The 22,726-nt window shown below is 34.3% G+C and overlaps 2 protein-coding genes across 2 annotated transcripts in view; both read right to left on the reverse strand.

Moving 5' to 3' along the window:
• Nucleotides 1–22,726, reverse strand: part of LOC123705545 (adenylate cyclase type 6) — a 229,186-nt gene that overhangs the window by 157,681 nt on the left and 48,779 nt on the right. The gene's annotated exons all lie outside the window — the stretch shown is intronic.
• Nucleotides 13,182–14,988, reverse strand: LOC123705572. The gene has a single exon (XM_045654416.1). The coding sequence runs from the start codon at nt 14,571–14,573 to the stop codon at nt 13,182–13,184; it is 1,392 nt and encodes a 463-aa protein (XP_045510372.1). The 5' UTR covers nt 14,574–14,988.

Raw genomic sequence — 22,726 nt, forward strand, 5'->3', positions numbered from 1 at the left:
AGTAATTACTTAACGTTTTAAAACAACGGATAAATTGAATACAGTATAAAATGTTTTTATTTTAAATACTGCGCCGCGTATAGGCTATAGTTAAACATTAATAGGAACTGAGTTTTTTCTCCTTAATCTATGCTATGAAAAGCAACGTAATTAAATACTAAAATTTATTTAAAAATGGTCTTGTTCAATGTTTATTATTTTCAAATCCCCTAGAGCATTTGCATATTAATTGTAGTTTTATTTTAGACTAGCGGACCGCCCCGGCTTCGCCCGTGGTACATATTCACGTTTTCTCTACATAAGAACCATCCTTGAACTTCATGGAATATTATACAAAAAAAGAATTAACGAAATCGGTTAAGCCGTTCTCAAGTTATGCGCTTACCAACACATTTTGCGATTCATTTTTATATTATAAGATTTTTATATTATAGAAGATGAACAAAATACTTCTATACAGATAAAAACTAGATTATTGTAAGTTAATTTAACAGCTAATAATAATAATTATTAATTTTATCCTGGCACTAAGAACGATAATAAAAAAGAAATTAGTGAAACTGCTCAAAGCGTTCACGCGTGAAGCGAGGAGGTAAATCGGGATTAGATATAGATAAAAATGAAGAAACAAACACTATATTACAACTTACAAGGATATTTTAATTACATAAATATACTAATAAATTAAAGAGCTAATATTTACTGTTGGAATATAAAATAAAATGAAAACACTTTATTAAGCTCCAAACCATACTTAAAAACCGGCCAAGTGCGAGTCGGGCTCGCGCACAAAGGGTTCCGTAGCAGCAAATATAATAAATTACAGTTAAATCAACCTATCTCAAAAACTATAAGAGATACTTTGATCAAACCAAAAATCGTTGAAAGAGTTAATTAGCATGCATCACCTCTATTTTTTTTAGAATTTTATACCCCGTAGTTATAAAAATAGAGGGGGGGGGGACATACTTTTTACGACTTTGAGAGCTGATATCTCAAAAACCGTTCACTTTAAGAAAAATGTTTTTTAGAAAACTTTATATCATTTTAAAAGACCTTTCCATTGATACCCCACACGGGTATGTACATCGAAAAAAAAAATTTCATCCCTCAGTTACATGTATGGGGGGCCCCACCCCCAATTCTTTTTTTTACTATTTAGTGTCATATTTTTGTAGCGGTTCATACAACACATATTCCCATCAAATTTCATCACTGTAGTACTTATAGTTTCCGAGTAAATCGGCTGTGACAGACGGACAGACGGACAGACGGACAGACGGACATGACGAAACTATAAGGGTTCCGTTTTTGCCATTTTGGCTACGGAACCCTAAAAAGTAGCTTCAAATAAAAGAATCAGAATCAATATATAATAAAATCAGAAGAAATTGTTACTGACAAATACCAAATAAATTACAACCAATGAAAAAGGAAAATAACTCACCACAACAAACAAATAATTGTAAGAAAACAAACGATCGAAACGACTAATCAAATTATAAAATCTACAACACTATCGCGAATGTTTAACAAAAATTAGATAAGGATCGATTATTACTTACAGCTGATAAATAATCGATAGCAGTAGGATATCGGAGTGCCTTGCTCTTGTCAATTACCAAAACTATAAGATAAGATACTGTTTAATGATTTGAAGATAATAATCGAAGGCAAAGATTGTATCATTTTGCGGGGCAACAAGTCAATACATTACAGGACACAATGGTTTCGTTTTATTCACGAAATAATATTTAAATGGAATGGCGTTATTGGGTCTTTTTTATCTATTTTTATTTTAAGTGTTACCTAAATGTCAGACCTTTTATAAACACTGTTGATCATACTCACTATCATTTGCCTACGTTTCTATTAACTCATAATAATAAACGATAGTATAACATTTCGGCATAATTAGGACATCATTCAAAATGAAAATACAAACGAAAAAATAATCAAAAACGTAGGCATAGTTGTTAAAATATCAAATGTTCACAAAGAAATTACAAAGCAGTTGAAAGGGGTGACAATTTGCTTGTAGATAAGGGACGAACTTCAGTCGTAATCGTTTGTTACGATCACTTGCGAATGTGTGGCTCATCTTAACTTTGAGATACTCCTTCCACTAAGTGTAAAGCTACTTCCTTAAATAATAAAGAGCCGTAAATTTAAATTGATATGTACTCATTGTTACTAATCTTACCTACTACTACTACTACTACTGAAAGGATTTTGATAATACTTCGCAGTGATATAGCTTATTCAGCAGTATAACACAGTCATGAGATATAGAAATACTTTATTTTCCCCGTCTGACTGCGAGCAAAACCACGCGGACATATCCTAGTAAGTCAGAATAATATCATAAATAAATGATAGTAAAGAAGTATCATAATACTATATTAAACAACTAAAAGTTGTATTATATTCTTTTACAAATCCCCAACATATAAAATCTTTTAGTTAGTTCTAGCCAGCAATAAACCAAGTCCCTTTAATTTGCGTGATTCCGAATGAATAGTCAAGCCTGTATGCACTACATTGTTAGTGGTTACATGTCCACTATGTACATATTATTATAATAGAGCACAAAAAGCTTGAAAAACAGACGAGGGTCTTTGTAAACGGATCGGACAAACAGACGGCAGTACTATAATTAAAATTTGCTTTTTAATTGATACGATGCGGGCGTCGCGGTGGAAAATGTTTTGTTTTGTGTCTTTGAAACACGAGTGTATTGAATTTCAAAGGTGTGAATAATAAAAGATTTATACTCTACGGATAATATTTGTCAGAGTTTCAATGTTTCGTTATTGTTATGGGAAAAAAACGTAAAATTTCTCGTTTGAAATATGTACATTAGTCAAATTAATTATTATCAATCCCAGGAAAAATATACAGAAATTTAAATTATATTATTTTATCATTACTTTAATTGAGATATAGTGCTGTAATATTGACGTAGTTACAATCACTACATAGTATAAAACAAAGTCGCTTTCTCTGTCCCTATGTCCCTTTGTATGCCTAAATCTTTAAAACTACGCAACGGATTTTGATGCGGTTTTTTTTAAATATATTAATTTATTAGGTTTTAGACAAAGCGGGCGAAGCCGCGGGCGGTAAGCTAGTATGATAAGATCGTTTCTATACATTACACGTTTAGAAGCTTTTTTGAAATAGATCTTACTCTAATAATACCTAAGTAGAACAGCGGGATATTGGGGTGGGGACTAAAAAAAATAATTACGACTGGCAGAACACACAAGGCCAATAACCAACTTGTCCATGAATAAAATTTATCAGTGAAAGATAAATATTATTGCATCTGCTACGAAGCCTATAATTTAATGTAGAACACTATTTATTTATTAGACTTTAAAATTTCAATATATTTAATTATACAAGTTTCGTTAGCTGGTATTTCGTGATTTAGTGTAAAAAATATAAAAATCTTTTCGATGCCTATGAAATTACATTTTGACAGTTCCAATATCACAATATGAAAGAGTCGCCTTGAATGCGCAATTTGTTTCTTCGTTAGGTATATAAATTTTATTATGTAACAGTAAATGTTTGTATGATTTTTTTTTTAAGTCAGATTTCTATTAAAACAGCTGATGTTGATAGAAAAAGTCCAATTAAGAAATGAGTAAAGAAAAAATGAAAATGATTTTGTTTTATTAAAGCCAAAGGAAAAGAAAAACTTCTTAGGGTTAAACATTAATAAATATTGTAAAATAATCATTGGTTAATTGGTAACATTGACAATTCAGTTTGTAATATTACTGCTGAAATAAAAAAAATACTCAAATATGATGTAAAAAACAGTCTATGAAAAGATAAAACGTTTCAAAACTGGTGGGCGATAAACTCCATCGTTAAAACTAACTTTATCGATCCGAAACTTTCCAACGGAAATTGAAATTACACAAAAATCCCTCACGTTTACACAGAGAGAGTTCGGCTTAAGCAATAAACTCTTTAAACTTAGAGTAAACTTAGAGCAGTGGTGGCTCAGTGGTGAGACCTCGGACTTCGAATCGATAAGTCCGTGGTTCGAGACCAGGCGAGCGCGCAGGAAATAAATTGATTTTTCAATTTATCTGCGCATGTTGTAACATCACCACTGCTCGAACGGTGAAGGAAAACATCGTGAGGAAACCGACATGTCGAAGAATTAAAAAGTTCGACGACATGTGTCATCCGCCAACCCGCACTTGGCCAGCGTGGTGGATTATGGCCTGTACCCTCATAGGAGGCCCGTGTCCCAGCAGTGGGAACGTATATGGGCTGATGATGATGATGATGATGATGAATAAACTCTTTTATAGCAAGGAATTACGTCTCCACTATTTAAACATCCATTTACTTAGAATTTACTTCAATATGTACTTAGGAATAAAGAGTGACATTAATATCCGTCCATTCAAAGACGGGTTAAGCATGAAAGGGAAAAGAACTAAAAATAAGCTAGTGAGTGGAAATGGCTTTTATCGTGGACTCGGCAGAAGTACTAGGCTGCCAGAGACGAAAGGAGTCCGATAATAATAAGCTGTATTGAGTCAAGGTCGGCGCTGAGCGGTGCGAATTCAGATGATTTCTTTTGCTTCATATATTGGCTGATTTGAAAGCCAATTTTCTATGTGAATTTATAACCTAATACTTGAAATATGACTTATTGAGAGAAAGATTTGTCGAATAATGCAATGATTGAAATTAGGTAGCTTTCGATGTAGTTGTACGACATGTAAAGTGCTTTTATTATTTGATGACTTACGCTTCAGTTCATATGAATCTAGTATCAATTTACCTAGAGTAATCAGTCTTCTCTGTTCGGCGTTAATGAATTAGTTAGTTACTGATCTGGCAGTTATAAAATATAAGTACGTAACATAAACTAGGAAATACCGAGGTTTGCCAAATTAGACAATTTTTTAACCAAATTGGATTTAAACATCTTTGATGTATAATTTAGTTCTACAAACTTATAGTTGTTTATAGTAGTCTACTTCATCAAATCATTGATCCTCTTAAGAAGAAGTTGAGTATCTAGATCTATTAAATAATCAAGCCAGACTTCAAAATTACGAATTATTCCTATAATTCCTATAATTCAGTAACTTATACTCAAATGAATACAAATTCATAAAAATATGCTCATAAAGGAATGAGAAGTTACACAGATACAGGATAGCTTTTAAATTCCGATTCGCTAGGATTTGTAAAAGTCAAAAGTGTTGCATTGGAATTTTTCATAATCAAGTCACGATTTTCAGTTCTATGAGCAAAGAAACAGGAAAAAAACTAGCTTTGTCCACCGCTTCGGAATAACTCCGTACTGCATTTCTATTTCAGGTGACATAAGTTTTGATTATTTGAGACTGTATGAATTTAAATTCAAATGAGTTTTACAAGTTGATAATGTTCTTTTTGGGATAATCTGTCTCATTGTAAGCATTGTAATAATACTTAGGGTGTTTGAGTTTGAACATCTAAATATGATTAATAAGCTAAGTTAATAAATATGTTTATATAATGTTGTACAAATTAATAATTTGAAGATTAATTTAGAGTACAGTTTTGATGTACTGAGGGCCTTTTTAATAAAATCTCTTCATTCATTAATTTTATTATTATTTAACAAAAGACAGACCTATTTCGTAAAATACATATTAACCAAATATTGCAACAAAATAGCAATGTATTAAAACATGCAAGTTTAAGTTATCGTTCAAGTTTGTTCAGTTAAGCCAACGGTGCTTAACTTAAGTGGGTTTAGACCTTTTGATCGCGCGACCTATGCAACAACCGCGTTAAATTTAATTTCAACATTTCAACAAGGTTAAGATGCACTTTTCGTTACTATTTTTACTGCTACAAAAATCGATTTATATGTTTCATAATAATTAATGTTTAATTATTATTAGTGCTTAAACTAGGTTCACGATTTTATGTTATTATTTTTTTTAACACATAATTGATAAAAAAGGTTTTACCTAAACTTAATGAAAAAGCGTTATCCCTCACAAAATTCTAAACCCATAGAGGATGGCCATCGCTTTCTGTTGGATGATCCCTTTTCTTATTATACTATGTCGTTACAGATTTACATTATAAGTATATTTCCTCTAATAAAAGCGTAACATTATTAACTCTGTTGAATGGAAAGTAACATTATTGGACATAAAAGGAAATTTATAAATTGCCTTATTATAGCTACAATGTAATTCTATTAAAGTACTTTTAGTCTAGCCTTTATTTAGATAAAGGAAATCTTTCAACAGATTCTAGTCTAGATTAAGCTGTGCCCCGCGGTTTAACCCGCGTTGCCCCGCTCGTTGGTCTTAGCGTGATGATCTATTATAGCCATAAGGCTATAAAGCCTTCCTTAATAAATGGGCTATCTAACACCGAAAGAATTTTTAAAATCGGACCAGTAATTCCTGAGATTAGCGCGTTCAACAAACAAACTCTTCAGCTTTATAATATTAGTAAGCATGGGTCTCATTCATTATTATAACACTGGTCTGTAAACATGTTGATATTGTGAATAAATAAATTTAATAATGGGTACTTAAACATAATATTGTATTTTGAGAGGATTTAGTTTTAAAGGTACATAATATCATATTATGTATTCTTTAGAAGACTTTACTCCGATATTACAATCCTCTTTTGTTTTCAATTAATTCCATCTAACACAAACATTTAAATAATTATATTATGTGACAAACAATACGATGTATATTCAACACTTATCTTCATATGAAACGAATTGTTTTTGTTTTCAATATGTTGAATTGTTTTCACTAATTATTTTCCGAAATTGTCTTACAGTTGTAATAATATGAATTCGTCCGTGGAAACAATCAATTATTCGTAGATTTCTGTATCAACTCTTTTGATATTGTATCTTGAACCATTATGTCATGATGATATGAAATAATAATAGGATGTCAAGTTTCAAAGGTTCGTAGATGTTTGAGGTATCTCTTAATGAGTTTGGATGTCTCCAAGAGACGAGAATAATACAAAAGCATGTACTTTATTACCTAAATCTTTTAAACGACAATTTATTCACTACCTATATAAAAAAAATCTACAATTAATCACCTAGTATAAAAAACTTCGCCGTCGCTATCGCTTAAATCTTTAGAATTGCGCAGCAGATATTATTTTTTAATAGATAAAGTGACTCTCGAGAAAGCTTTAACTTTTATAGTACATAATTTATTAGGTTGAGACAAAGCGGGCGAAGCCTCGGGCGGAATGCTAGTTTTAAAGGACCGTTATCTATAGGAGTCAAAAAGTTTAATTTTAGCGTGTATGAACTATATCCTAATTTTAACGATTAAATTATTAGAATCAATGTCATCGGTGAAGGTCATAGATCATGTCACGTCAACCTTAATTCAATAAGTCTTGCTCTATTACGCAAAATATTCTGCATTTACAATGCAAATTAATAATATTCGAGTTGAATTCCGGTGACAATGCTTTCCTTAGAGGCTTAGCCCTTATATTTACTAAGTACATAATATTAAAAAGCTGGAGAGTTTGTCTGGTTGTTTCCTTTTGTTTGAACTCGATAATCTCAGAAACTACTGGCCCAATTGCAAAAATTATTTCGGCCTTAGATAGCCCATTTATCGAGGAAGTACATTATAATTATAAACGCGCTAAGACCAATAGGAGCGCAACCATGAGGGTAAAACCGCGGGGCACAGCTAGTAACTGTTAAATTAAGCAACGTATTTGCAAAAATTCTGCAAATATTCATGGGCGATGGTGAACGCTCACCATCAGGCGAACCACCAGATCCGTTTCCGTCTATTTTAAACTATATTTATAAACCTATGAAGATATTTTTGTATCGTCAACGATACTTGATAAGTATACAAAGTTTCAATGAAATCTGTCCATAAAGTGAGTCCATAATCATGTCTAAAAGAGTCGGCTAAGCTACTGAGACCTGTTAAAAATAAGTTACGTTTCGATTATTATCTTATGGTACCTTTTTAGTGAAAAAAAAGGAAAAACCGTTTTAAAACGTAAATAACTTATCAATATTTACAGAATGAATGACATCAAACATGTCCAAAGTTCAAATAAGACGCAGTGATCCATGATTGAGCCAGTGGTAATTTTATTTTATATTATTCGGTAAATGGAAGTTAATGCGTAACAGGGTTAATATTTTACGCCGAGCCGTCTGGCTTGTCATCCCCCATCATCAAGATGATAAGCCTTTGATTAGGTAACGTTTTGATAACGACTCTGAAAGTTTTAGTTTTTTTTTTAGATTCAAGACTGATTTTGAGATATAATAGTGAAAGTAGCCTATTTTATACCGACGGTTTTAGGAGAACAAAATCAAACTTTTGTTGCGAAACTATTGTATTTACTTACAAACAGCGTCGATAATATTTAATTTTCCATATTATACTTTTTCCATAGATTGAGTCACACAGCAAAAAAGTTTGCCTTACTAAAGTTTCAACATTATAATATAAAAATTTATAGCATAATAATTATAGTATAAAAAATTATATTATACAATAATTATTCAGTATTATAGCCTTGATTCCCTTTGGGGTATATTCGAAAAAATATTAAATAGAACAAAGCCCAATTTAAAGACATTTATTACATTTTTATACAAAACTCGTAAATAATGTAAATTACTAAAACGCGGCAAATCTACATAATAATCGTTATAATATTTTTAAGGCAAAGGATATTATCCATTCAGCCTAATCTAATGTCAAAGGAGAATGGCGAACTCCCATAGGACTTTGGGCCTGATCGTTACACTGATGATTTATGTGGGGTTAAATAGATAAAAATATACAGATTCTATAAATATAACAATTAAAGATCTGTTCTATGGGATAGCAGAGATATTGAGCATGTAACGTCACTAAAATTGAGGTTAGGTTTGCTCGAGTTCAATGAATAGCTTTGTTTCTTTCTAAGTAGAGGTTAGTTTATATCCTATAATATATATTATTTAGATAAAGAGTGTAACAGAAGAACAGTTAGGTAATAGAGATATTGGATCGAACTTTTATTCTTTTAGAGTACCTACCAAAACATCGTAGGTACTTATATATAAAATAAAACACGTTTTTTCATAAATCGTTTATTCATCATTATCATCATAAACAATTAACACATCATCCAGAAACTGTGCTGGCGGCATTAAAACTGGTTGATACCTTGCCCAGCTAAGGTTATTATGGACATAACGTGACAGCAGCAACCTACAGTTCTTTTTCCTACTAAACAATTGCAATAATAGACTGTTATTGCTTCCCTTCCTATGAGAGCAACGACTGTCGACTAAAATATAAGTAAAATAAGTTTTACTACTTCTATGCCTGGATTGAATGCGACCTCTTAAAAGCCATGTAGTACTTGATGTCGACAGTGCTCTCTGTATGTCGCTGTCTGATTCACGGCACACTTCTATAACATATAATGCCATCGTTTCTTATGTGCTCACCATAATAGGACCTTGCTTGCTTAATTTGATGTGAACCTAAGGAAACCAACTGCATTGTCATCTTCATGATTTTCAATCCTCAAAAAATCATTTGCAAGTTTCCAGCATGCATCAAATAATATGTATTGTGATCAGAGTGAGTGATCTACAAATAAAGAATTAATATTACAATTGGACAAAAGAAAGTGAATATATATAAATCTCGTGTCACAATGTTTGTCCTCAATGGACTCCTAAACCACTTAACCGATTATAATAAAATTCGCACAACTTGTGGAGTTCGATCCAACTTGAGAGATAGGATAGTTTAAACATGTAGGTACCACGGGCGAAGCCGGGGTGGACCGCTAGTATATATATAAAACAATGTGTGTTTACATTTTTGTTTGATTTCAATAGCTAGTACTAAATACCTTAGATAATACTAATCCACTAACCGTTAGAGGAGCAGCCCACCCTTGTATAATTGATAATATTGCGTTATCTTGTAACAAATGCATACGTCTAGCATTGTTACGATTAGCATTAATACCACAGTTGATGCAGTTCATATTTGTAAATGAAAAATCGGATGCAAAGTCGGTGTCCAGGTAGGGTAGCAGTAGTGAGTCGTAAAGGCAGGTAATCAAAGTCCGGCAAGCGTTGGTTGGTAGTAATAACAGAGATCGTCAGTGTCCGTAATACGTAGCGAAAGTCGATAAAGATGAAGAAAATAAGTTAACCACAAGGACAAAGTCGAATGTAACGTAACGAAAAACCTCAATCAAATGTCAAAAGTCAAACGACAAACATGACATTGTAATTAAAATTGAAGCGGCCAGCAACATTTCAGAAATATTCTTACAAAGTGCGGCCGCCATGAGTAAAAATGTATAGAATTACGGATTACCTAAATAAATAGCGTGCTAAAAAGTTAAAAATAAAATATGTAACGCAGTCAACTTATATTTCTGATTCATAAAGCATTTGAATTTTGTATAAAACTAAAAATGAAAATAAATATTCATTCGTTTTAATCGATATATCGACTATTTTACTCCTGACAGCACTGACAATCTCTGCTTGATAAGACCGGTAGTCATAGAAATCTAAATAACAATGCCGTTAGTGAACATATTATCTTTTTTTTCAAACATTTGTTTTCCCATAGAATCAGAAGTCAATATTTTACCAAGAATTATTAAAAATAACATAATGAATTTTAAATTTATTATCATTTCTGTAAGGCCTTATTTATGTTAGGCCCAGTTTCGCCATTCTCCTTTGCTTCGTTCTGGAACACGTTTTAAATTCGGAATGTGAAAATTCGTTGTTTGTTTGAAAATTATCAATCAGTCATATGTTTAGATGTGGTTAGCTGATACAATCCTCAGGAGGTTGAAAGGTAGACATAACATTATGATGGAAACTTGTTTGTACCGTCTATACTTATACAAAACGTATAAACAACTACCGAACTGTTATTTGTTTTATATTGTCTGTGCACTGTCTCGTACACAATACAAAAATTCGTGAATGAACGGCTTGTCTTGTCTGAATTTCATAAAATATTAATTTTATTTACTCTATCTTCTACAGATAATATATTCCGTCAAAAAATATTTTACATAAATTTAAATAACCTTCTTAAGGTTCATGATCCCGATCGCTTCCAAATTAATTGAGGCTTTTTAATTGATTTTTAATTAATCAAATTTGACCTTTTTTAGTATTTATGAGATCGTTTCAGGAAATTCTTAATGTTCATAAACTTCCTTACTTATAATGTAGAATAATATTGACTCCGAAAGAAAAGGACGACTTTAATCTTTATTTAAATTATGTGCTAATTTTCGAAATAAGATTATCCGCTCGCCACGACCGCGGCCGCGGTGCGACGCGTAGTCGCAGTCATGGAAAGGGAATAAATAGTACCTAGTGGTCGCGCCAATATAAAAATATACGTAAATGTATTCTCGATATGAAGTGGACTGTATTTAGATCAACGTGGTGTTAGCAAAGAGGGGAAAGACGGGAACACACGGCACATACCTCGTCGGAGGGAGTAGCGTCCAGAACACACGCCGCTGCCACGCGGTCAGGGTCCTCCAGCTCGCGGCGGGCAAGAACGGGTCCAGTCCGACACTCCACACAAACACACACGCGGCGGTGAGCGCGACCAAGGGCCGGGGCACGGGATACCCCGGTGGTGGTACAAAAGCACAATGCCTGATGATCTAGAGAGCCTCGTGGAAGCTCTCCGGCGGTGAGTCCCGATCCTCGCTAAAGATCGGAGAGAACTACTGGCTGTCGTTCGTGACATAGGTAGGTCACGTGACGAGCGCTAAATAGCGCGCGATGATTGGTTGTGCTCGTATGTAGGGAAGGATGAAGGAATACACCACAAATAATAAACATTTAATTTCTACATTTACTATTTTAATTATATTGGCGTTACCATATCCACCCGCCCTAAATGGGTCACCATTTAAAACCAATCATAAGATACAGCGAAAAACTATGACTCTAGGATCGCATAATGCGCGCGGGTTAATAAAGTCCTAAGAGCCACGGCGGTAATATAAATAACAAATTCTATGGCTCCAGGAGCGCATAATGCGAGCGGGATAATAAAAAATCCTAAAAGTCACGGCGGAAAATAATATAACTAACAAATTCTATGACTCTAGGATCGCGTAATGCGAGCGGAGTATAAAAAATTCCTAAAGTCACGGCGGTATTATAAGTTATAACTAACAAATTCTATGACTCTAGGATCGCGTAATGCGAGCGGGGTATAAAAAATTCCTAAAGTCACGGCGGTATTATAACTAAGAAATTATATCGAAAGCGGTGCAAAACTTAAAATTAAACTTAACTAACTGCGGTAATGTATTAATGCGATATAACTATTGTCTTGGAAGCGGACATAAACGAACGACCGGGCGAAGGTAAGTTCCCTTGGCGGTTCTAACTATGCAAACGCGCGCGATGTCGTCCTTTGAAGGATGTACTTTCTCTAAGACGGCTAAAGGCCAGGTTAGGGGCGGTGCATTATCATTTATCACAACCACGACCGTTCCAGGAGTAATAGGTGTGGAAGGCGTATTCCATTTCTGCCTAACCTGCAAACCGTGTAAGTATTCCATTCTCCAACGTTTCCAAAACGACTGAACTAACTTGTCCAGTAGCGAATGCCTATCAAGCAAACTGACGTGATCAGATTTGACTTGCGGCGCGGGTAATGCTAATAAGAGCGCGGTAATTAAAATAACACGAAACAAATTCGTTATAATATTATACATATATTTAATATGATAATAATCAATGATCATGATAATTATGTGATCATTGTGCGGTAATATCGCTGGATGCTTATGTGCATATTCCAGGGCGGTATCGCTTAGACGTTCAATGAGGATAAGTCTGTTGCGAGTAAAAGGCTTCAAGTGATTGAAAGCCTGCAAATAAAATTTATAATAGAGTATATTAGAATACTCCTCTGCAAAATATTTATTTTGCAGGGCGGGAATAATTTTATTTACAGCGAAATTAGGTTCCTCTACGGTCATCATAACACCGCGGCGGGATAATAATATAAGGAACCTATAAATATAAAATACACGACGCGACGAGACGCGAAGGGCGGTATCGTATAAAGCGCAATGCTTTATAGGCGGGCACACAGTGTGCGCTAATAATTTTCGTTCGGGAATGTCTGCAATAGACTCACCATCGAGACTCCTAAGAGGCCAATCAGACGGGTCCGAACGAGCCCACTGGGGTCCTTGGAACCACAGAGGGGCGAGACGAGATTTTGTGGCGTAATGCCACGCGAAAGAATGTCAGCGGGAATTTCAATACCAGAAACATGGTAGAAATTATCTGATGTGATGTTATACACGACTGTGGGAGCAACGAAACCCATCATGTCCCACAGACGGGCGGCAGTTGACAAGATGGAGCGCTTAGTGCACATCACATCGGCGGGTGCGGTAATTTTAAAATAAAAACAATCATCAACAGTAGACCAATGCAGACCAAGTAATTTATGTTGCACGGTCTTATCAAACTCCACCGCGGAGGGTAAAAGTTTGTTTGAAGCGGGAAGATTATCTAACACATTTTTACTATTACTATTCCATTTAACTAGATCCCACTGAGCTCCCTTAAACAAATCGATGAGCTGCTGCGACGCGGAAACTGCTTCACATTCCGTGGGAATAGAGAAGGCGATATCATCTATATACAACGAGGAAGACGCAATGCTACTCGCGAGTGGATATTTCGCGCCGTCATCTTCTACGAGCTGTCTTACCGTGCGCAATGCATGATAAGGACTAGACTTGATGCCGAAGCAAACTCGATTAAATTGATAAAGAAGCAGCGGATCCTGCGGGCTGAAACGATATAAAAAACATTGAAAACGACGATCAAACTCACGCACGAAAATCTGCAGGAATTGTTGGCGGCAATCGGCGGTCATGGCAATCGCGTGGAGACGAAAACCTAAAATTATTGTAAACAAATTGCCTTGTAAATTCGGCCCAACATGCAGAAGGTCATTCAATGAACGCTGGCTTCCAGAAGTTGGCATGCTAGCATCTAAAACCATGCGCAGCTTAGTCGACGATTTATCCTCGCGCAGAACAGCGTGATGCGGTATAATATAAATAGGTGTAGGGTCACGCGGATCATACGGAGGCGCGGGTGAAATATAATTCTTCGTTAGATAATCTTTTATGACGTCATCATATGCCGACCTTAATTTAGGTGAAGCTTGTAGCTTTCTTTCAAGGCACATGAAACGCTTGCGGGCAATATTAAATGAGTCACCGAGAGTGTAGAAATCATCCTTAAATGGAAGCGAAACAATATATCTGCCACTCACGGGGTCGCGGGTTGTAGTTGATTTATAATATTCTTCACATTCAACATCATCGGGATGTTGAACGGGCGGTGCGGTAGGAAGCTCCTCGAGCTCCCAGAAACGCCTGACTAATGAGTCAATAGCGGCGGTCTCTTGAACGTGACAACACGTCAAGGGCGGTTTATGTATGTTAGGTATGGTGGGTACTGAACCCATTATTACATAGCCTAACACCGTGCGCAATGCAGCGGGCGCCGACGAGTCACGAGCTGCATGAACTACGTCGGGGAGAAGCAGATGAGGGAACAGAGAAGCACCGATTAATAAATCGATTTTATTTGGCGTACCAAAACTCTCATCTGCGAGCGGTAAATGCGAAATATGCGATAAGACAGAAGTGTCTATAACAGCGGTAGGTAATAAATCCGTAACATGATCAACAACTAGCGGTGAAATATTAAAAGATATGTTGTTGTCAAGACGCGAATAAAATTTTATATTTACGGAATTACTATTTATAATTTTTTCTGAACCACCGAACCCCTTAATAATAGTACGTTCGGTTTTCTGCGGTTTAATACCTAAACGTTCACAACATTCATTTGTAATGAAGTGACTTTGCGAAGCGGAATCTAAAAACGCGCGAATAATAAGCCGTTCGCCTTTACAATTATAAGCTACGACTTCAGCGGTTGATAATAAAATAGTATGTTGTTTATTCGCGGGAGCGTTGCATTGAAATGCGTTATCAGTATCAGCTGTATAGCTAGCGGTACATAGCGCAATGTCAGAGCGGACGCACCCGCCCGACGGCGGCGACGGCGCAGGCAACGGCGGTGTGCTGCGCGGCGGGGGATGAGACGCAGGCGCGGGTATGGAAGATTCGCGTTTCAAATGTAACATTGTATGATGTTTTAATTTACAAACGCGACAATTAGAATAAGACGAGCAACTAGAAACTCGATGTTTTATACTGAGGCAATTTATACACGCGTGTCTATCCTTTACGTATTTCAAACGTTCCTGCGGACTCATTTTATGAAAACTCGAACATTTATATAAATGTTGATGCGTAATATTTTTACAAAGACAATTACTATAAGCGGAATCAGCGGTTGTTACGTAAGACTGATACGTCTTAGGCGGTGCGGAAGAAGTATTATTTGAACTGCGGTTATAATTATTATTCTTTCGAGGCGGTTTATTTATTCCCGAATTTGTGGAAGGATGAATGCGTTCTAATACCTTCGCACGAGTTTGAATAAATTGAACTAAGTTATCAAAAGTAGGCATTTCACTACCAAACTCAGTCTCGAAAGCGCGAACAGTATCTGAGTCTAACTTCTTCAAAGCGATATGAACAATCATTAAATCTGTAATATTATCTAACTTTATATTTTGTAAGGCGCGCACTGCGCTAATAAAGTTATCTGTAAATAAATCAAAGTTTGTTGCGGACGCACAATGCAAAGGTTTAAAATCAAACATTTGATTTAAATACGCGGAAACTAACATACGTTTATCATCATATTTATCTTTTAAAGTTTGTAAAATTAAATTATAATTTTCAGCGGAGGGGGTTATACCAGCTATAACAGTTGTGGCCTTCCCCGTTAATTTACCTAGTAAATAATATAAACGCTCGGCATCTGTAAGGCCGGGATTGTTATGAACAATTGATTCAAAATTCGAAAGAAACAGCGGAAATGAGCGAATATCACCCGAAAATGGTACTAATTCAATAGGCGGTAATTTAGGCCTATTTTTATGCAAATTATTAATATCTCCGTGTGACGGACATGGTTGCGAATATTGCGATTTAATTCTTTTAATCCTGCTATATAAAGACTCGAATGCAACGAGGCTTTTATAATCAGGTTTCGCGGCGGGAATTAATGATAACAAGCGAATATTATATTCATCTAAACATTGCTTATAATCATCGCGTAATGATTCTATCTGCGCGGACTCGTCAAGGAAACTTTCCATAAGCGCAGCGTTGTTATGAACGTTCAAAGACAAATCATAAATTCTTTGCACCATTTCGAATATAACTTCGCGTTTAGCTAACAACATGGATAACTGCGAATCGTTTATATCTTCCGAATCATTAACATCCGAAGCGTCACTATCAGCTAACTTAGTCATTTTCTTAGGCGGCATTTTTAATAACAAAAGTAAATATTCAAACAGAGAATGTTACAATAAAAGTTACAATAACAAGTAATACGACCAAATAAAGTAGGTCAGTGACGCAAGCGTAATAAGAACAGAGTATGTATTTCCAATTACAATATGGTCGGATTATAACAGCGGATCGCGGAATGTAGGTACTCGATAAATTTTGAGTGCGGGTAGACCGTAGATAAATATGATGTAATATGTTCGATTTATAATGATTTTAGCGTTATAACTGCGGATAAACGATATGAATATAGTTTTAATTAACTATTTTAATAATAATATACGCGTAACTTAATGTCACGGGCGGAATAAAATATATTTTAAGCGGAAAATAATAGATGACGCAATGTCGATCTATGCGGTTATAGTTATTTCACAATGAATGTACTATTAAATCACTTATTAGGGCCTACAATGAGTATCCTAATAAGGGCGGGTTTAAAATATATTTTATATGAATAGTAGAAGACGCATTGTCGTTCTACGCGGTAAATTAAATAGTATTTCGCATTGAAGATACTACTAAATACTAATACGCTTATTAGGGCCTACACAATGAGTATCCTAATAAGGGCGGTGGAATCATCAGGTAATGTACGATTCGTAAGGACTAATAATGGTTACTATCCGGATCGAAGGTACCAATCAATGGTCGCGCCAATATAAAAATATACGTAAATGTATTCTCGATATGAAGTGGACTGTATTTAGATCAACGTGGTGTTAGCAAAGAGGGGAAAGACGGGAACACACGGCACATACCTCGTCGGAGGGAGTAGCGTCCAGAACACACGCCGCTGCCACGCGGTCAGGGTCCTCCAGCTCGCGGCGGGCAAGAACGGGTCCAGTCCGACACTCCACACAAACACACACGCGGCGGTGAGCGCGACCAAGGGCCGGGGCACGGGATACCCCGGTGGTGGTACAAAAGCACAATGCCTGATGATCTAGAGAGCCTCGTGGAAGCTCTCCGGCGGTGAGTCCCGATCCTCGCTAAAGATCGGAGAGAACTACTGGCTGTCGTTCGTGACATAGGTAGGTCACGTGACGAGCGCTAAATAGCGCGCGATGATTGGTTGTGCTCGTATGTAGGGAAGGATGAAGGAATACACCACAAATAATAAACATTTAATTTCTACATTTACTATTTTAATTATATTGGCGTTACCACCTAGCATACCTTTAATTCAGTTAATAGGCAGAAGCTGTTATAAACTTAAATATTTGGAAGTTTAGTATAACTATTAATTATGTATTGTTCTCTATCAATAATAATAATAGTTTAAAAAACTAAAAAACACGCTTTTTATAGAAAACCGAACTAAAAATTAGAAAATTTTATCAAATTAGTGTATTGTCATCGGTCCTCAATGAATCTACAAAGTTTGAACGAAATCTGGCCGTTTAAAGTGGGTCAAAATCGACAAACAAACTAAAAACATACAAACATACAGGTGAAGCTAATATAAAGCGTGTAAAAAAAGAATTAGAATTCCGCTCACTTCTAATTTTTTATATAAATAATCATTGACAAAGTTATAATAACTAGGTATATACCATCGGTATATACATATTTATTATTCCCCAACACACAAAAAAAACTCAATTATTACAAATCTCAACTATTAGATTGAGTGGATTTTGAGTAGAACATTTTGAGTGGATTTTTAAAAGTAAATGACATAACATCATAAGTTCATTAAAGGTTTTTCTTTTATTTCAGTTCTACGGAACCCGTCTGGATTCATGGTCCGATATTTATTTGTAATTAGAAACACCAATTGTAGACAGGAAATTAGCTACTTTAAAACAGGACATGTAAAACTCATTTTAGAACGAATGCAGTGGATGGAGTTATGTATTTTCATTTTGCTATCATATATTTTATCAAATTTATTTTGACAATATATAGCATAACAATTTGCTATATATTAATAGCAAATTGTTATCTTCTGGCAATAAGGTATATTAATTAATACCTTATTGCCTTAATGTTAAATAAATAAATAAATAAAATAACCTATAACAGAATCTCTCTCTTATTAGACAAATTATTAGGCAATGTTTTCATTTTTAAATATTATTATGAGGGCATTCGCATAAAATACGCTTGATTAAATTGATAAGTACTGAAAGTCCAACTGAGCCTTTATAATTAGTGTACATCCATTAAACAAATTAAAAATCTCTCTGTAAAGATTACTCCAAGATATAATAATATTTATACAGCCTTGTGACACCGAAATACCGGCCGTAAGTTACCTTTGCAAATTTGAGTCGGTCCCTAATTATACCCCCGTTATGGGGACAAAATGTAGTGTTAATATATTTAAATCTTAATATACCAAAAGGTCTGAGTGAAATTCTGAGGTTTCTGGCTTGCTTTTAGCTATGCTTTGTTTTTCAGACACTCACAATTTACGACTATAAAAGTACAATTTTGAAAGAAAGAATTAAACATACTAATACGCTACTGTCTTTATCATTATTCAAATTTATGTTAATAGAAAAAGAGTCGTAAGTACACAGTATTTCTCTTTTGATCGAGGAGGGACATTATAAACCCTCCAAATAATTATTTTGAAGAGAAATAAGTACGACCGAAATAAATGCCGCAAATCTATAAATACGACGTGAGACGAGTTTGTACATTATATTATATAAGTATTTAAAAACGGTTTACCATAAGCACACATTAAATTACTTCTCCATAAAAAGGAGTCTTTTGTACTTTTCGAGCATTATAAGTAGTGCAAATATTGTACCTATGAATAGAAATATACCTATTGTTTAGTTAGGACCGTCTTTGAATAGGATTTAGAAGCTTCCCCGTACGACCTTTGTAACATTAATCGGTGACGTCACAAATGTCAACATGACATGTCGCCGAAATAATGTTAACGACCCATTCCATACTGCTGATGTTTTGTTTAGTACAAAGCCATAATAATATGGTAAATGACGTTCAATTTGTGCTCAACACACGAGATTACAATCTTATGTCGCAATTACAATGTATTGTTAACTGCATTAACGATTTTGTTGTCCGATCCGAGGAACTTGGCGGGCGATTTAGTTTGCCGCTAGAACGTTCTTCGTGAAAAAGAAAAAAAAAGCGTTGTGATATATAATTGTTTAATATTTTTATTATAAAAACTGTTTTTTTTTATAATATTCTTGTATGCGCTTTTTTGAAAAAAATATACACAGCTCGGATTCCCAAACTATCTATGTTTAATGCGCCGTAAATATACAGGGTGTCCCAGAAGTCGACGTCAAGCTGAAATTTTCTGAAAGGTAATGCCACACCAGTTATCAGAAAAATTGTAAAAAAAATTTAAGTCATGTATTTTTAAAGTTATGGATTTTTTTTTTATTCCAGAAAATGTACACCATGTGACAGTTTTTTCATTCCTGTTGCTACAAATATTTACTTTTTGCCAATTTTTTTTCTCTTACGTCATCCCGAATAGTGCTTTATGTAACCTGTGATCCTAAACCCTGTGCCGATCACTCCAACTTGTAGGAAAATGTCATTTTATACCGTACCAAGATTTCAAAATTAATTTTTCGCACTACTTCAACTGATCATCGTGAAAAAAAAATGTACTACTCCAGTTTGGCAAGTAGCTTTAAAAGTTAGCGCATTTCATAAGGATTCTAACGAGGTATAACACTTATTCCATTATATCTTAGATCGGCCATAAAAAATATTTTTGTTAAACAAAGTCTGTTTTTAATAATTTCTTTGAAATTACAAAAAACGATTCTAGTGTACCTAAAGTGTTCCTAATGACCACAGCATGGTTTAAATAAGATGGAGAGAGACATTCCATAAAGTGTGAGTGAGACAGATAGTGACGCTTATGCAAATAAGTGTACTAGAGTAAAATAAAGACAGTTTCTTTTTTATGATTAAATTTATTACTTTTTTTTTACAAAATATGTTCAAATTTCCGTTCTTCAGCTGCAATACAAGCTCGACATCTCTTTAAAAAAGAGCGTGAAATCAGGCGGCCAAATCTTCCATTATTTACAAATTCTACTGGTTCCGCTATTCTCTGTCTCTCTGTCAAGCTCTTCTACAGTTTCAATTGACTTGGAATAGACTTTTTCCTTTACTGCTCCCCAGGAAAAAAATCTAGAGGATTTAAATCGGGTTAAATCGGGCCTGCCACGAGGTTGTACCAGCCCACCCTATCCGTCTGTCTGGATATTCCTCATTAAGGTGTTCTCAAACTAAATGGCTGTAATGCTTATCTGTCTCGTTCACTTATTTGCGTCCGTATGTCATAAGTGTCACTATCTGTCTCACTCACACTTTATGGAATGTCTCTCTCCATCTTATTTAAACCAAGCTGTGGTTATTAGGAACGCTTTAGGTACACTAGAATCGTTTTTTGTAATTTCAAAGAAATTGTTAAAAACAGACTTAGTTTAACAAATATATTTTTATGGCTGATCTAAGATATAATGGAATAAGTGTTATACCTCGTTAGAATCCTTATGAAATGCGCTAACTTTTAAAGCTACTTGAAGTAGTGCGAAAAATTAATTTTGAAATCTTGGTACGGTACAAAATATTTGTAGCAACAGGAATGAAAAAACTGTCACATGGTGTACATTTTCTGGAATAAAATAAAAAAAATCCATAACTTCAAAAATACATGACTTAAATTTTTTTTTAAATTTTTCTGATAACTGGTGTGGCATGACCTTTCAGAAAATTTCAGCTTGACGTCGACTTCTGGGACACCCTGTATAAGTTACTACTTGGCGCCATGATGTCGACGTTATGCATTATATTTTTATACGCTGAAACATAGATAAGTTGATAAGCTGTCCCTAATTTTGTTGCTATGGTATTCAAGTCAGAAAATAAGATATAATTTTATTTTGTATCTAAGATTTTACCACAGACAAAACAAATTTTAGATGTACCTAATGGATTTTTAGTCTATGCAAAATCAATTGACATGACATTGACATTTGCGTCATAAGTTTTTAATCTGTAACTAACTTTTTCTCTAGTCTTCGTTAGTCTGTGCAAGTATTATTTTGGCGCCAAGGATTCTTTGTTGCGCAGTCATCTTTCTTTTAATGTCACTTCTACGACGGCTCAGAGAAGTTACCTCAAGGGACGGTATCCATCACTGCGATAATACAATTTGGGGTATATTACGCGGTGGATTCCTTATTTCTGTAGGTAAATTTGTAATTTATTTTGAAAATTTATCAAGGAAAACGTAGAATAAGAATAATCGTATGAAAATAGTAGAATTCATGGAACGTATATTCTGTTTTTCTGTTAAAATTTGACCAAATTAATAAAAGTATTCAGGTTCAAAAAAAAGGTTCCGAATTTTTTTTTTCATGAATACTTACTTACCTACCTTTACAATAATTATAGGTACAGTAAACAGTTAGCATAAAATTACAAGCTATACGTTTTTTGTTATTTAAGCAATTTGATTGAATTTCAATAATATAACATAATATTTTTATTCTCCAAACAACATTTTGTAGCTATCTATGATTATTAAAATTTCAACTAATAAAAATCTTGTTAGGAATTTAACCTCCTACTTACTAGCGTGTAATATACGGGTACATATACATATACTTACCATATTATAGTTTGTAAAAAGGTGCGACCTTTTTGCAAAGGGTTACATGAGAGTATAATTCAAGCCGGTCCTTCGTCCTCAACAAGCCCTTTGTAACCGACTATAGTGATAAACGTTATAGCTAGTTATTATATGAAATATGCCTACGTCTGTAAAATTGTTTTGTATTTTGTAAAATTACATGTGATTTTTTAATATAAGTCAGTCATTCGTCAGTTCATGTTTTTTAATATATAATATGTTTTATGTAACTACTGGTCTCAAAAAACATTAGTAGAGATATTTGATAAAGAAGATTCATTTACTAAATCAGAATAAAATTTATTTGTTAAATTATTATTTCACAAATTAAAGCATTATTTACTGACTGACCTCTTGGAGGAAAGTATACATATTCGTTAAACACACATGTATAAAATAAACGATCAACTTTCGAATATAGAAATCAAAACACGCATAACAACAAAGTTATTATTAAAATTATTTATTAGGTTAGGTATATTAATAATTATTAAGGAAATACCTTATAAGCGTTTAGTGCTTTGCGTTACAACGAAA

This window comes from Colias croceus, chromosome Z, assembly GCF_905220415.1.
Source record: "Colias croceus chromosome Z, ilColCroc2.1".
Classification (NCBI taxonomy): Eukaryota; Metazoa; Arthropoda; class Insecta; order Lepidoptera; family Pieridae; genus Colias; species Colias croceus.